The sequence below is a fragment of the Notothenia rossii genome (assembly GCF_949606895.1).
Source record: "Notothenia rossii genome assembly, chromosome: 3".
NCBI lineage: Eukaryota > Metazoa > Chordata > Actinopteri > Perciformes > Nototheniidae > Notothenia > Notothenia rossii.
Window position 1 is genome coordinate 34,258,758 of NC_136901.1, and position 16,631 is coordinate 34,275,388.

A 16,631-nucleotide genomic window follows, 5' to 3' on the forward strand; every position below is an offset into this window, starting at 1 on the left:
CCGATTTTTTTGTGGGGCGGGGCTAATGGAAGGCAATTTGAAATATGTCCAGATTCATAAGAGCAATGTGTAATTGTGTGTACAGCGTTTCGTGAATATTGGAAAAACTATATATAGTTTGGAGTAATTTGTGCCATGTAAATCGTCAAAAATGTACCATTCTCCGTTAGCTTACAAGCTACTCGTTCGAGCGATCAACTATTCCATCGCAATTTAGCATCACATTAGATATGGGCTGAACTTTTCCTGGATAGGAATGTTTTCGATAATTTCCCTAGGGATAATGTATTTTTACTGTAAATATCAATACATGTGTATAAAAAATGATGTCTTATTTGCGACCACAATCAATGCTGCATATGGCAAAGAAACTCGTTCGTTCCAAGTAGCTTATCAAAACATTCGGAAAGCAATGTTTCCCTAGATTTTTAATTTTCAGATAATTGTACACTTTCTTTTTTTGGTTAAAGAACTGGTATCATATGTCTTAAGGGAGACATGCATTATCGGCCCTGTTGAGGTGACACAGCATTAATGCCACATTTAAAGTTTGGCTGCTGGACATTGTGGTAATTGGTTAAGAGTGGACACCCATAATGAGCTAATTAAATGCAGCATAATGAAGGTAAAGCCAGTCTTCCTGACCGAACCTACTTTAGCTTCATTTAGATCAGGGATGGGCAAATGGCGGCCCGCGGGACGCATGCGGTCCCCACCTCCTCTTTTTGCGGCCCTCAGATTAATTTATAAACAACGTAATTAATTAAAAAATATATATATATATTTTTTTTTTTACTTGTAGTACTGATACCGTCCACTAGACTCCTAAATGAGGTCATGATCTGCGTGCATGATTTCAAATACCGCGAAATAATCTGTGACGCATTTGTGTGTATTGTTTTTATTTCCCGGGGAAACCCTCACAAGAAACACCGGCTGTTGTTATGCCTGAGTGCTGTGACGTTAAATTGCCTCTTGTAATTCTGCCTTTACAAGCTTAAAAGTTGTATTTATCATCTGAATTTGGCGAAACAAGTTTAATATTCTTAAAACCAAGACTTTGTTTATTTGAAATCAAATGAAAACAAACTGTCACGGACCCTGCCATGTTATCTATGATCACTACGATTTTCATTCATAATTTCAGCGGGAGGGAGGGGGAGTGGTGCTGAGGAACAGCAGAGTGCGGGCTGACATTCCCTTTATTGTGGAATAAGGGGAATGCAGAGACTGGCTACAAGTGTTTTAGGTTCAAGTTAGACAACTAATGTCTGGGTTAGTGTTCATGACTTCAAGTGTATGTCATCTTAATGGTTCATCTCAATACAGACACATTTTCCGTGCTTTCCAATAGTTTAAATATTTTTATTCCACTGTTTAATAACCTGTTCAATACAAACATACCACTTGTAAAAATGAAATAACATTTCTGTGAACTGATATTTGTTTAGTGAGCTTATATGTTTGGGGATGTTCCCTTTGATTGTAACATTTCAATGAAGATGTCAGACTTAGTATATTTGTTAATAATTACATACAACACATGGCATTTTTGTGTGTGTGTGTTCCAAGTGAATCTGCGGCCCCCTGATGACCAGTACATCAATGATGTGGCCCCCACCACCATCAAAGTTGCCCATCCCTGATTTAGATGGTACATAAAAGCCAGGTGAACATTTTAGAGGCATCAGCAGTTTGAAAAAAAAGGGTGATTTCAAAGCCTTGTCCTATTCCATAAGCCACACAAATATCTGGTACCATGCATGAAGAGGTGGAACCATTAATATAGCATCCTTTTATTTCTTCTGGTTTGAGCGTAAAGACAACAAAAAAACATTGAATGTTAGAACAAGTGTCAGGAACAAAGACTTGTTGAATGTTTAGATGCAACTATACAAGGATAATGTCCATCATTGGATAACTGAATGCCCTTCACAGTAAACTTGTGCTTCTGACAGTACGTTTTTCAATTGTACATGACTTGTCAAAATGTTAGGTCATAGAATGAACTTTAAATAGGCTATAAACTACCTTGAAAGGCTAATATTTCAGACTAGCTTAAATTCACTTTTAGACTACAAGGCAATAATGCCAAAACGTTTTGTGAATGTGTTTTTTCACTTCAAATGCACAGGTCACATGGAATCTTATCAATTCTGGTTAAGGCCACTTTCATAGTATCCCAATTAGAATATTTGTATGCTACCGCTAAACAGTTATCCGACAACCATCAATTATACAACAAGCAGTTCACACTTGTGTAGTCTAATAAAAAAAGAAACCGAACATTAGAAAAGGTTCATATTAAAGTGAAAGCTTTTTTAAGTTGTTTGCCCATATATATTCCTGAATGAATGTGCAAAAAACAACATTTAAACAAACAGTCAAGTAAATCCAAAGTAATGGTAGATAAAGTGACAATTAACTCCAGTGTGTTGGAAAATGGGCAAGACCCTAACAAATGCATTTCCCCGTTCACTATAAACATTTCAACTTACAATGTTTGAGTTTCTCAATGCATTTTTCAAAAATGCATCTGACTAAGTGACCATAAACTGCCCGTTTTTCATTTGCCATTAAAAGCCTCAGTGTCAAATACACTGACTGGCGATGGGGGCGTGTCCCTCTCCTTGCTGCTTCCTGTAATCCACAATCAGCTCCTTGGTTTTGCTGACGTTGAGATGGAGGTTGTTATCCTGGCACCAAGATGTCAGGTTTTCAACCTCCTCTCTGTGCGCCGTCTCGTCGCCGTCTGTGATCTGGCCGATGACGGTCGCGTCGTCAGCAAACTTCACGATGGTGTTGGAGTCGTGTGTGAACAGGGAGTAGAGGAGAGGGCTGAGCATGCAGCCTTGAGGGGCTCCTGTGTTGAGGATCAGGGTGGAGGATGTGATGTTTCCCACCCGCACTGCCTGGGGTCTGCCCGTCAGGAAGTTCAGGATCCAGTCACAGAGGGCGCTGTTGAGCCCGAGGTCTCTGAGCTTGATGACCAGCTTGGAGGGCACAATGGTTTGGAAGGCTGAACTGTAATCAATGAACAGCATTCTCACATATGCGTTCCTCTGGTCCAGGTGTGAGAGGGCAGTGTGGATGGTGAGGGCTATGGTGTCGTCTGTGGACCCGCTTGCTCTGTAGGTTGTCCATACTGCTGGGGGTCCAGAGAGTCAGGAGGTGATGAAGGTTTTTGACTAACCGCTCAAAGCAATTCATTATGATGGAGGTGAGTGCTACTGGGCGGTAGTCGTTGAAGCTGGGGATTTGTCTTTTTGGGGACAGGAACGATGGTGGAGTGTTTGAAGCATGTGGGGACTACAGACTGCAGCAGGGACCTGTTGAAGATGTCTGTGAACACTTCTGCCAGCTTAACTGCACATACCCTGAGAACATGACCAGGAGCCTTGTGTGGGTTAACTCTTTTAAAAAAGGATTTGCACACATCTGCCCCGTTTCAAACAAAAGGGCAGGGCTCCTGATCCTTCTCTGCACCCCCAGCCTGGCTGCTCTGAAATCATGCAAAACTGTTCCGCTCATCTGGGAGAGATGCGCATGCAGGCACTCGCGCAGCACCCCCTGCAGCTCCTTTGTAGTCGTCATTGTTCTTAGACCCACCCGCATGTTCTGGGTGTTACAGCCTTTGAAGTCAGATTTCACCTTGTCTTTGTATAGTCTCTTTGCACTGCTGATAGCTCTCCGGAGTTCTTACCTAGATTTCCTGTACTCCAAATCTCCAGCTCCGTGCGTGATAGTGCACACTTTCAGCTTGCCACGCACCTCGCCGTTTATCCAGGGCTTTTGATTCGGGAATGTTCGTAATGGATATGTAATATGGATTTTAGGTCAGAATTGTCTAAGTACTGTAATTGCCACAGAAAAACAAAAGTCAGCTTTCCCTCGCACTCTTCCAATACATTTGAATCTCAAACCCTCATTCAACCTTGCAGCTCAGAAATCATGCTCTTAAACAGGGAGGGTGGAACACCTTTAGGTTGTTATGAGAGGCTCTTTGCGCTAAACAACCATTGCATACATTGGTACTTTCATGTTGCATTTGTTTGATAAGTCTCAATGAAAGTCAAGAATTTTAAAGACAAATTTATTAAGCTTCACATTTTAAAAAAACACATGTAGTTACAAAGAAATAAATGGATTCAATTTAATTTGCAATTGTCCTTTGGCTCCTGCAAAAGAGAATTCATTAAGGATTAAAAAAGTAATTTAATTTTCACAACCATTTCAACTAAATGTACCTTTCTTGGGAAGATTCTTCAGAAATCTGGATACTTTGATGTATGTAGCAGGAGGCTGGTACCCAGGTCTCATTGACACAGGTCTTCTGGAGAATCTGGTAGTGTACACTGGAGTTTGAAACACTGTAGTGGGCTCCATGGTGGGACTCGGTAGACCTAAAGACCAAACAGATTGTCAGAATTTCATTGAGAAATATAAGGATGTTTATTCAGGTCAACCACTTACCTTTAATAGAGTGTGCAGAATGAACAATGCGACCAAAACCGGCTTTATCAGACTCAAACTTGTATTCTGAGAAGAGACGGACCAGTCCAGACAGAGGATATGTACACTGTATAGTCACCCTGCAAGACAAACATTGGATTAATAAGTTGATAAAAAAAAAGAAGCTAAATGGCCAAGAGTTTGGGTTAAATATACACCTGTCAATATCATTGCTAGGATCTGCTGGATTTCTCAGAGCACGTAGCTTCTTGCTGTAGAAAATCTCATTTTCATACGTCACATACTCCTTGCCGAGCTGGAGAAACAAAGCATAAGAATTGAGCGAAGGCACAGAACTATAACAGGATCTAAATGTTATTTCTTTGGAATGAGTATAACAGGAGCATTAGGAAGCAGCGGTACCTTGACTGTGGATCCACAGCTGTTGAGAGCGAAAGAGAACAGAGCCCTGCTGCTGTCCGTCTCTTTGGGGCCACAGTATTTGTCTCTCAGGTTGGTTCTAGCAGGATTGCCTCCATTTGGGATGGCCAGAGCCAAGTCAGCCACCACAGTCATCCTCCCATCAGTCGAACACACTGACGAAAGTATGGATTATTGCAAATATATGAACATCACACTGGAGCTAATGGCAAAGAGAAAAAAAAGTCTTCTTACTAATGAGTTCTGTAGTCGTGAACGAACAAGTCTTGATAGCTGAGCTTTGGACTTCAGATGTTTCAGGATCCCGAATGAGAATCTTGAACGTACCAATGACTTTCTTCAAATTAAAGCCCTATGAAAAACAGATTAGTCATTAAACTCAATTTACAAAACAACACATTAAAGAGTGTTTGATGCCGATCCGTCTCATCGTACCTCATACTGGTAGCCTTGGCTGAGAAGGGGCACTTCAAGCAGCAGACTGTTGCTATCGTTGCTCATGATGTAGCCGTGCTGGTCTGCGAGCTCAGATGTCAGCAGGTCTGAGTCGATAGTGATCTCCCACAGGTAGTCAAAAGGCCGGTGGTCCAGCTTGAAGCTGATGCCAGACTCCGTGCAGACAGCATCAAAGACTGGTGGCGCTGTTGAACACAGGACAAGTATAGAAGACAACGGTTGCTATATGCCCAAGTAAGTTTAACCAAGGCAAAAAATATGGTAGGCAACTTACAGACGTCAGTAAATGCCATGACTGATGCCAGGTGGTAAAAAGGCTCATTTTCAGGCAGAACCGTTAAAGTGTAGTTGATTTCTAGAGTGTGCTGCATGGCTGCATCTTCTTTGGAGAACTAGGAAAAAGAACATAAAAGTTTTACCAAAGCAGGGTGAAGTTTCCATGAATATGGACAAAGTATTTCAGGACCTTTACCTTCTGCCTGATAACAGGGTCAAACATCGACACATTCAGAGTGTAGCCATGATTGTTGTTGGGCTGAATAACTTTTGTGATGGTGAGGCTACTTTCATTCGTAAACGGAGCTTTACATTTTTGTCCATTCAAATGAACAGCCGCCAACTCTACGTCTTCAGGCACGTCTCCGAGGTACACCGTGAACACACGCTCCTCAGGAACTGTTCCTGAAATTAAAATGTAAATCAGATTATTGTTGCATCAAATGGACGATGAGTTTGTCAATAGACTTACTGTTTTCACTGAAGAGAGAGCGTGGCAGCAGGGGCGTAACCAGTGTCCTGTGAGCACGAAGTCTGGTGTCCATCTGGTCTTCACCGAACAACATTTGCTCCAAGTAAAGATCAAAGATATAGAATTCGAAGAGGTCGCCAGACACCAAGCTCTGCAAATACAAAAGCGCATTCAGCCAAGTGTGCTTCTAGACCACAAATCTTATATCAGTGCATCCTGACCTTTCTGATTGCTCCTTCAGCATTATAGGGGATGCTGATCTGGATAATGGCATTTTGCTTCTCCACAATGTAGCCCCTCTCATCTGCAACTGGCTCCTCCACAAGTTCACCGTTTACTCCAATTTTGACCTGCGCCTCATGTTGACTAGTAATCAGCGGATGCAGCGCCTCAGGAGTGTCCCACATCATGTAGCCGCTGTCATTATATGAACCTTTATCTGTGGACATTACAGAATTAAAGCTTTGGTTGTTGTACCGTCAACAGCAACAAAATATAAGCTTCGCCCTTAAATATTGTAATACTGACACATTGAGCAAGCAGCCACGAGGTCCACCATGAGGACAACCCAGCGCTGTCTGGAGAACAGAGTGGCATGGACCGCCTCTACTGGAACACCATTCACCTGGAGACAGAAACTCAAAGTCAAAACTGGTTTTGGGCTCCGCTTTACAAGACAGGTATTGAACTATGAAACTACAAAGTCATTGACAATATCTTGTACATTTACCTCAGTGCTGAATGATTCAGGTTGTCCATACTGGGCACGTAAAACCAGCCTGCTGTCCGTCAAGTCAAACGAATAGCCTCGCTTATGCGCTTCAGAAAGGTTCATTGGCATCCCCTGCTCCTCACCGCCGTGCAACATAACCTGCCAGTCTGAAGTTGCTGAGGTATAAGCCTGGAAGATAAATATTTCATGGTTGTGCTCATTGAAGCTATAGCAATATAAAACGGTGTGAAAGTTTAAACGTACTGATTTTAGAGCAGCATTCCAGTCTTCTTTCTTTGTCTCAGATGGACAGGTGACCTCACTATTCACTGACACCTACACAGAAACAAAGATTAGTTCAGATTTAAAACAATTCCCAAAATACTAGACAATGTAACCATGCTTACCTCCATGTAGTTGACCTCACAGGTAACCTCTCTGGGAGACCAGGGGAGAGATGGAGAACAGGTCTTGCTCAAGGGATAGCTGACAATCTTTCCTTCATTTGCAACAACCAGGTTGAAGTTGAACGTGAAGACTTCGTCATCCTGAAATATAGAGAAGAATGAAGGGGTTGCCACACAACACGAACAAATACTGTTAAAATGCCAAGTGTACCAACCTTGTTTTCAGTGTGACAGCTAAAGTAAGAGGCTCGGAGCTCCACATGTCCAAGCAGAGGGAGAACACCGATACTGTAGCCACACTGTGCTGCACTGTGCCTAGTGATGGCGTACACACCGCTCTCATCTGGAACGACAATCACATTAGTTATTCAACCCTACAAGTGGCTGCATTAGTGAAATTGTCATTTTCAGGCCACACTAGTTGTCTTTTGATCAGATGGTACATTTTTTAAAAAGGGGTAGCAATTTGTGACAAAGCTGTGCAGGACTTACCAACGGCCTCAAAGTGGGGTTTATTCCCAGTGAAGGCGAGATCAACAGCTATCACGAAGAACCGATCGTGACACTCCATATTTATAGCTTCTGCAGAAACAATTAAAAGCTGTCAAACTATTCCACAGTTTAGAGTGACTATAAGCAAACATTTAATCTCTTACCATTGGGAATATCGCATTTTGCAGCTGCCCAGAGGAGCAAGGTCACCCTGTAACACAAAGGCATAGAATATCCACAAATAAAAAAGGTGAACTATTTTCCACAAACAGCTTGAAAATGTTCAGAAAACCAACTTACCCAAGGCAAAAGTCAATAGCCATAGCAACTGATGTGTTGGCAGTGTCTAAAGCTAGCTTAGATGCTAGCAAACTACACCTGCTTCAACACAAGCTCAAAGGTAACACTTGCTTGGTGTATATCCTGATCAAACTAGCAATATGACATGTTGTCTGCTGGACCAGCTTTTATAGGCCTGTTTATTCACCAACCAATCAGAGGCAGTCAGGTGTTACAGCCACAGGTGCTGCTCATTAGCAATCAAGCTAGCGCTCAAGCACAGGTGACACTAATGGCTCCTTTCAATGAGATGAAGTGAGTAAGCATTTGAATGAAGAAGTTTTATTACCAAGGCTCTTAAAATGCAAGCCGAAATTGTTTGCAGAAATTAAGTGAATATTTCAACCTGCTATGACAGGAAAATGTCACACCATTAAAGATAAACTCATCATGTTTGAGGTGTTTCAACCACATTGACACATGATGATTTGACCTGGTATTTAGGTAAAGTTATTTTTTTTAAAGCACCAAATAGTTGATACTGAATTATTTTACAAAATAAAACAATAACCTTTCATTTATTTTGTAAATATCTTGTCAGGATAAACAAGAAAGAAGTAATAAATAAAATGCAACATACATATATTTATTTGATTTACAGGACAAAATGCAGCAACCCATTTGCAGAGCATCAGTATCAGCCGAATGGAGACACGCGTCCATGTGATCCACACTGAAAGTCAGGAAAAGGGGAGAATTACACAATTTTAAATGATAGTACATTATATCATTCCACTTTATTAATCTCCCTATTTCAGTTTTAATTCAAAATATGTTGAGTAATGGGTGTGTATTTAGCACAGTTTCAACAGTAGTACAGACACAGTATAAATAAAGTTTCACCACCAAGACGGTCTTGCAGTTCCTCCAAACTCCATTTTCTTCAGCCTGATTGGAGTGAATATATAAATCACACATTAACATTATTAATATGAATTTTGAGTCACAGATCGACTTGTCATTTTTTCCAAAATACAATCTATAGGCTACACACACACACACACACACACACACACACACACACACACACACACACACACACACACACACACACACACACACACACACACACTTCCCAAATGGCCTAACCTAAACATGATGTGTAAAATATCCTGACGACATTCTGAAGAGAAGTTGTTTATACTCTCCAGAGCTGCGCTGGAGTCAGAGCAAATGACCACTCGCATTGGCTGTATTTCCTCTACCCACTGAAGTGCTAGTGAGATAGCCATCATCTCTACTGTGTATAATGCGATGTGATCACTCGTTCGCTTTCCCACTTTGACCTTTAATTCAGGAACATAAAATGCACAACCAGTTTGACCATTTTCTGGATTTTTGGATAATACCTTCTGCTTCTTCTTCACTTGCTTTTGGCGGATTGCAAACAACTTAAAAGGTGCTTACCGCCACCTACTGTACATGAGTATGCATCATCACATCATTCCAACTCATTAACTGAGGTTACCTACTGTAACCCCAGCTTCTATGAGTAAATGGCGCAGCCCTCTAAGGCTATCGCTATTGGGTAATCCCCCTGCGCCCCCGCGCAGCACTGAAACACTTGTAGTCCACGCCCACCCGCAAGGTGGGCCCCACCCTCGGGCCTCCTTCCGGTATAAATAGGAAGGTGGCCCGGCAATCTGCTCCCATACAACATAACTTTTCTTCAGCTATTCGTAGAGCCAGTGGGGCCCCGCACTTAGAGGGCTGCGCCATTTACTCATAGAAGCTGGGGTTACAGTAGGTAACCTCAGTTCTATTTCGTATATGGCTTCGCCCTCTAAGGCTATCGCTATTGGGTTAAGGGCGAAGCATGATGTAGTCTGCGCCCCACTGGGTCCGCCCGGCACTAGAAGCACAGACATACCTGCTCAATAACACCCCCCTGCCTGATGTGCCATGCGTAATGGCTCATCACCGTACCTGGAACATAGCAAACATGCCTATCTTCCCGACAGGGTGAAGGCTGGGAACAATACATACCGGCCGCTGTGAGAAAGTAGAGACGAAAGTCCCACCTCGTCCTGCGATCGTAGTGGGGGAACAGCAGCTCTCTGCGTGCAGACAGGCAGGAGAGCGCACAGCTGGATCCCTGATGTCACTCACTCTGACCAGGCACTCCGTACAAAGTGTGTTAGAGGAAAAAGGAACATCCCTCAGGGGAAATGGGCCGCTCTCCGCGTGCCAAAAGGCAGGAGAGAGAGAGGCGCACAGCCGGCTCCCTGACATCACTCACCCCGACAGGACACCCAGTACAGGGTGTGTCAGAGAGGAATGGGAGACATCCCTCAAATAAAAATGAATAAATGAACAGGGGGAAGACCAAGATGCAGCCGTGCAAATATCTTCCACTGACATTCCTCCGTGCAAAGCCGTGGAGGAGGAAATTCCTCTGGTGGAGTGCGCCTTGATGTTGTCCGGGGGCTCCACCCCAGAGGAGACATATGCCTGTGACACAGCCTCACACAGCCAGTGTGACAGCCGTTGTGCAGACAGAGGTTGCCCGATCGAGCGCTCTCTATAGTGCACGAACAGGCGCTGAGAACGGCGCCAGGCCGCCGTGCGCGCCACATAGCAGGACAGCGCGCGCACCGGGCAGAGGAGATGAGATGTGGCTTCTTCCTCCGATTTATGAGGAGGCGGAAAAAACCCATCCAGGGTGATCACTCTTGACCTAAAAGTGCTTGTGATGACCTTTGGCATAAAGGCTGGGTTAGGCCGTAGCACAGCCGAACTGCCATCTCCTTGGATCCGGAGGCATGACGGGGCCACCGAGAGAGCGGATAGATCACTCACCCTTTTTGCTGATGTTAGAGCCAAAAGCAGTACTACTTTGGCTGATAACATTTTAAGGGGAACCTGCTCTAACGGTTCAAATGGGGCTTTGCTTAGTGCTCGTAACACCAAAGCCAGATCCCACTGAGGCGCCAGTGCGCGTGACACCGGTCTGAGTCTTCGTACCCCTTGCAGAAAGCGTTTCATCAGGGGGGACTGAACAACGTCCCGGCTCCGAAACCCACGTGACAAGATGATATGGCAGCCGCATATGCCTTGATTGTGCTGAAAGCCAAATTCCTGTCCAACAACAGCTGGAGGAATGACAGCACGTGAGGCAGGGGGCACGTAGTGGGGTCCAGGCTTCTTTCTACACACCAGCGCTGGAACGCTGCCCACTTGGCTGTGTAGGTCGCTCTGGTAGACGCGGCCCTGGCGCCCTGAATGGTGCGTACAACATCTTGAGAGAGACCCAACCTCTCTAAGTGTTCCCGTTCAGGGGCCATGCCCATAGGCGCTGGCCTATCACTGGGTGACTGTAAATCGCTCCCTCCACCTGCGAGAGAGCGTCCCCGCGCCACGGAATTTCCCACGGTCTGCCTGACAGCGTACGCTGTAGGCATGGAAACCAGGAAGCGCCCGTGCGCTCCGGGGCAATCAGGATCACTGACAGCCCCTCCTCCTGCACTCGGTCCAGAAACCGGGGAATCAGCGGGACTGGGGGGAAGGCGTACAGCAGTCCCCTGGGCCATGGACGATGTGCGAACGCGTCCACCCCTAGGGGGGGAAGGTCCCGCGCTGACAGGGAGAACCAGAGGGCGCATTGCGCGTTCCCGCGTGCGGCGAACAGATCCGCCTCCGCCATCCCGAACCGGCTCCAAACCTGGGCGATCAGCTCGGGGTGTAGGCTCCAGTCCTCCTGGCGAGGGCCTCCTCTGGACATGAGGTCTGCCCCTTTGTTCAACTCGCCGCGCACATACAGTGCTCTGATGGAGAGTAGGTGCGCGCGCGCCCAGATCAACAGCCGTCTGGCTGTGTTCAGAAGCTGCGCTGAGCGTACCCCGCCCTGGCGATTGATGTAGGCTGCCGCGGCTCTGTTGTCTGTGCGAATCAATACATGTTGATTCTGCAGCAGCGAGGCAAAATGCTGAATTACTCTCCGTACGGAGATCAATTCCAGCACGTTTATTTGGAAGGACATGTGAGCCGGCCACTGTCCCCCCACTGCCTGCGACATGCACGTTCCTCCCCACCCTGAGAGAGATGCGTCTGTGAACACCGAGATGTGTGACGTAAGGGCCACACCCTCTGACAGGACGTGGGGACTTTTCCAATAGGTTAAGTCTGAACCCACGGACAGAGGGATGACCACCATGCGCCTCCTCTGTCGCACGGGGTCGATGCGTAGGCGAATAAACCACCTCTGGAGTCTTCTCATGTGAAGGAGACCCAGGGGAATCACCCCGTGGTCGGCTGCCATCATGCCGAGCAGCCGCATCACGGAGAGGGCTGTCACCACGCTGCCGGGTGTGACGCGTCGAAGGAGAGCTGTCAGCGTCTCCACTCTCTGCCGTGAGAGTCGCGCTCTCATGCGGGCTGAGTTCAATTCCACACCCAGGTAAACAATACTCTGGGAGGGAAGAGGACAGCTCTTTTTCCAGTTTATCATGAAACCCAGCTTTGACAGATGCGATATGAGCTGTACCGTCTGTAAAGCCACTTCCTCCCTGGAGCGAGCCATCAGCAGCAGGTCGTCCAGGTAAAATAGTACTCTCATCCCTCCTCTGTGTAGCGGCTGCAATGCCGTCTCTACACACTTCGAAAAGGTGCGAGGAGCCAGGGAATAACCGAACGGCAGACGGTTGTACTGGTACGATATTCCCTGGAATGAAAACCGCAGGAATTTCCTGTGTTGTGGGATGATGGGTACGTGGAAGTATGCATCCTTTAGGTCTATAGAGGTGAACCAGTCTCCCTGGTGCACACACTCTAGCACCCTTTTGACCATCAGCATGTGAAACAGCCTTTTCATTATTGCCTCGTTGAACGCTGACAGGTCGAGGATGGGTCTCATTCCCCCCGTCTTTTTCGGGATAAGGAAGTAGCGGGAGTAATATCCCTGATTTTCTTCCCCTCGGGGAACCCTGGAAATAGCCTCTTTCAACAGGAGTTCCCGTAGCTCTGCTTGGAGCGCCCGACACTGTTCCCGGGATGACAGGCGTGTCTCCTTTATCCCATTGAACTGTGGGGGGGGGGGAGGCGAACTGCAGGGTGTATCCTCTGCTGATCAGCCTGCTCATCCATCTGTCCATCAGACACACGCGCTGCCACTCCGAGAAACACTCTGAGAGCGGGCGCACATGCTCGAGATGTGTTGTGGTTGTCATGACGACGAGCCACGCCAGAGCCCTCGCCGCCGCTGCCCGTGAGGCAACCCAAAGTGGGCCTAGAGCGAAAGGGCTGTGAGGGGGCCTCCACACGCTGCGTTTCACTCCGACTCTCATCGTGAGGCGCGTACACGCTCAGAGGATGAGTAGAGGTGTGTGCAGTAATATCCACATGAGGCGTTACCACGGCGCTCATGGGCTTATTGTGACCTTGTGTAGGTGGCAGATCTCGGACAGAGGAATGCCGCGAGGTCTGTGGTTTAATAACCGAAAAGTTATAACCATCAGGCCCCCGCAGCGAACCCCGCTGCCTACTAATCAACAGATTGGAGGCAGCTGGCGTAGTTACTGCGCTCTGTAACTTATTAACCGATAGATTCAAATGTGCAGGCTTTTGTAACGAACCCTGCTGGCTATTAACCGATAGGTCATAGGCAGCTGGTTCACCCAGAGTGGGGGATATGTGAAACCCATTTGAAACTGACGACAAAAGGTTGGAAATGAAGCTTCTTTTATTTCCTTCACACTCCCCCCCAAACCGTCAGGGCCGGCTCTGCTTCCTCGGCGGCTCTCGTGGAGCAGACGACGAACGGGAGTACTTTTCTTTTTTCTTTTCTGATGGGGGGGCGGAGGCTCGGGACGGTGCCCCTGCCGCCGCCGACGGGCGAGTCTGCCGCCTCGGCTGTCTCTCTGCCTGCCGCTGTGGCCGGGTTGGCCGCTGCTGCTGCTGCTGCTGCTGCTGCTGCTGCTGCCGCTGGTGCCGCTCCGGCTTCGCCGCAGGTTGGAGCCAGCCAACGTGCTGGCGGATATCATCCGCCTGCTCCGCTGCCGCTTTCATGGCCTCTACCATGGCCAAAAACTGGGGTCCGAACAGCCCTTCCGAGCTGATCGGAGCGTCCAGCAAGACCTTCCTGGCCGGCTCTGTAACAGCCGCCTGTTGCAGCCAGAGGTGGCGCTGGATCTGCGTCATCCACGCTTCGATCCTCGCCTGGGAGACAGCCACGGACGCGCACAGCGTGAGCGCCGTGCTGGCCGCCTTGCCGATCTCCTCCGCCTACTCTGGAGCCACAGTGGTGGACCGCTCCACCAGCGTAACCACCGAGTTTGCCAGCAACGCGATGTTGTTCGCCGCCGCAGACGCCTGAACCGCACACTGGTGCGCCCGGTCAGCCTGGCGGGCGACATACTGATCCTTGGGGGAGGCCAACACAGGGCGCCGTCCGGCGACCAAGTTGGCCTGCTTAACCCCAAAGAACGCTGTCAAGTTCTGCTCCAGAGCGGGGGTGGTTGCGAAACCCTCGTCAGTGAATCCCTCCACCTTAGTGAAGGGAACAAAGGTGGCCACCGGAGCCCTCAGGGTCCTCGGGTTTGCCGCAGCCCCCTCCTGGTACCTCCTAATGGCTGGGAAGCGCGGCCAGATCGGGTCACTCCTGCCCGTCTGAACGCGGGAAAAAACTCCGGCCATGTCATCCAGAGCTACCTTTTCCCGTCCTAGGGGAACGAGGAGACCCTTGCAGGCTGCCGCCTTGCCGATGATCTCCGGCAGCTCCAGCATGATGCCCCCCAACGCCGGCAGTGCCGTGGCAACGGAGAAGGGGACCGCGTGCTCGGCCGCCATACCCGTACCACGCTCCGACCCCGTCTCCCCCGTCCGGGGGAGAGGGGGGAGGGGAGAGCCGCATGGCGAGCCATGGAGGGAAACGGGGTAGGAGTCGTCCGACTCCTGCCCACCACTCGGCTCCAGAAACAGGCTGTCGTCCCTGTGCTCCTGGACTGGCCAGTCGTCCTCCTCAGCCGCGGCAGCTAGAGCGTCCGCTCTTCGCTGCCTGTCGGCTGATGGGAGACGGGCACAATGCGAACACGCGACCTGCTGGTTGAGAGCCGCGTACGCGTGCTCTGGCCCCAGACAGGATTCGCATATCGCGTGTAGATCATAGCTCATGATGTACCCCGTTTTACATGAGGGACAATCACGGACACAATTGTTGCTCATGACTCTAATTCCTTTCCTGTGCTTCAGTACTCTGACGGTTGCTGAAGAAAAGAGGGAGCAGATTGCCGGGCCACCTTCCTATTTATACCGGAAGGAGGCCCGAGGGTGGGGCCCACCTTGCGGGTGGGCGTGGACTACAAGTGTTTCAGCGGGGGCGCAGGGGGATTACCCAATAGCGATAGCCTTAGAGGGCGAAGCCATATACGAAATATAACCTATGTTCTAATCAAAATAAAATTAAAATCAATAAATAAATCAATAAAACCATTAAATTAAAAAAAAAAAAAAATCTATGTTCTTTCCTGACCTAATTTTAAATTATTTTTCCTACCCCAGTTTCACTCAAGAATTTAAACAGTGCCTTTCTGGTAGCTTTTACTCCCTCTCCTTTTGTTCCCAAAACACCAACCACACTCCACTCCCTCTCTGCCTCTAAGACTTTAGCCTTTAATTGTTCTCTTTCCGCTTTATAGATGTCACAAGATATGTTCTACATCTTCTTTTACTGCACAGTTCCCACACTTGTTACTGTCACTTTTCCCCATGATATACAGCGTACTGTTCAAAGCTGTGTGATTTATTCGGAGTCTAGCCATCATGATTTCCTCCTTTCTGTTTCTTTCTTTATGAATATTAATTGTAATTGTATTTTGTACTTTGTGATAGTCCTTGCCTTTCTGGTCTTTCTCCCACCTTTTCTGCCAGATCTCCATCCCTTTCTTCTTAATGACTGCTTTTCCTTCTCCTTTACCAAGTTGAACTGGTAGTGTTATTTGCTTTTGTAGTGCAGTTTTTGCTAATCGTTCAGCACACTCGTTCCCTTTCACCCCCTCATGTGCAGGCACCCCAGCAGAACTGCAGATCTATGCCGCTTCTGTGCAGTCTTAACAGGCTATGATTCAGTTCTATGAGAATGTCTTCTCTAGTAGTTGTTGTTGATTGTATGCTTTGTAATATGGACAATGAATCTGTACATATAACCACCCTATCTGGTCTGACCTCTTCAACCCACTGCAATCCTATTATTACAGCAAGCATTTCTGCTGTATACACTGATAATTGATCAGATGTTCTTTTTAAAATAAATATTTTAAAGTCTGGGATGTATATGCCAACTCCAACACGCTCTTCCTTGTTCTTAGAGCCATCTGTATAAATGTGTAGGTAATTGTAGTACTTTTCGTTCAGATACATACATACTTGTTTTAATTCCCACTTCATTTATTTGCCACTCTTTTTTCCTTTCTACAATACTCATATCTATTTTAGCTTCTGGGAACAGCCATGGGGGAACACTGCTAAATGGGGTTGCTTTGGCAAACGTGATATTCTCCACTCCATATGCCCTCGTTCTTTCCTTACTCGTCCAGCCAAACCCACGTCCCTGGAATTTTGCATATTCCCAGCAATCCTGTAATATTCTGTT

The 16,631-nt window shown here is 47.2% G+C and overlaps 2 protein-coding genes across 2 annotated transcripts; both read right to left on the reverse strand.

Annotated features, from left to right (window-relative positions):
• Positions 1-4,079: 4,079 nt before the first annotated feature.
• LOC307032788 (uncharacterized protein) lies at positions 4,080-8,163 on the reverse strand. The gene is made up of 19 exons (XM_079671043.1): positions 8,009-8,163; positions 7,873-7,919; positions 7,709-7,798; positions 7,432-7,559; positions 7,217-7,357; positions 7,074-7,145; positions 6,828-6,998; positions 6,626-6,722; positions 6,319-6,536; positions 6,098-6,248; positions 5,822-6,030; positions 5,624-5,741; positions 5,329-5,534; positions 5,128-5,245; positions 4,876-5,048; positions 4,671-4,768; positions 4,474-4,592; positions 4,248-4,403; positions 4,080-4,178 (listed from the first exon to the last, which is right to left on the reverse strand). The coding sequence occupies exons 1-19, from the start codon at positions 8,029-8,031 to the stop codon at positions 4,129-4,131; spliced, it is 2,385 nt and encodes a 794-aa protein (XP_079527169.1). The 5' UTR covers positions 8,032-8,163; the 3' UTR covers positions 4,080-4,128.
• A 141-nt stretch (positions 8,164-8,304) lies between these two features.
• LOC307032790 (uncharacterized protein) lies at positions 8,305-13,334 on the reverse strand. The gene is made up of 2 exons (XM_079671048.1): positions 10,034-13,334; positions 8,305-8,935 (listed from the first exon to the last, which is right to left on the reverse strand). The coding sequence occupies exon 1, from the start codon at positions 13,327-13,329 to the stop codon at positions 11,032-11,034; it is 2,298 nt and encodes a 765-aa protein (XP_079527174.1). The 5' UTR covers positions 13,330-13,334; the 3' UTR covers positions 8,305-8,935; positions 10,034-11,031.
• Positions 13,335-16,631: the final 3,297 nt, after the last annotated feature.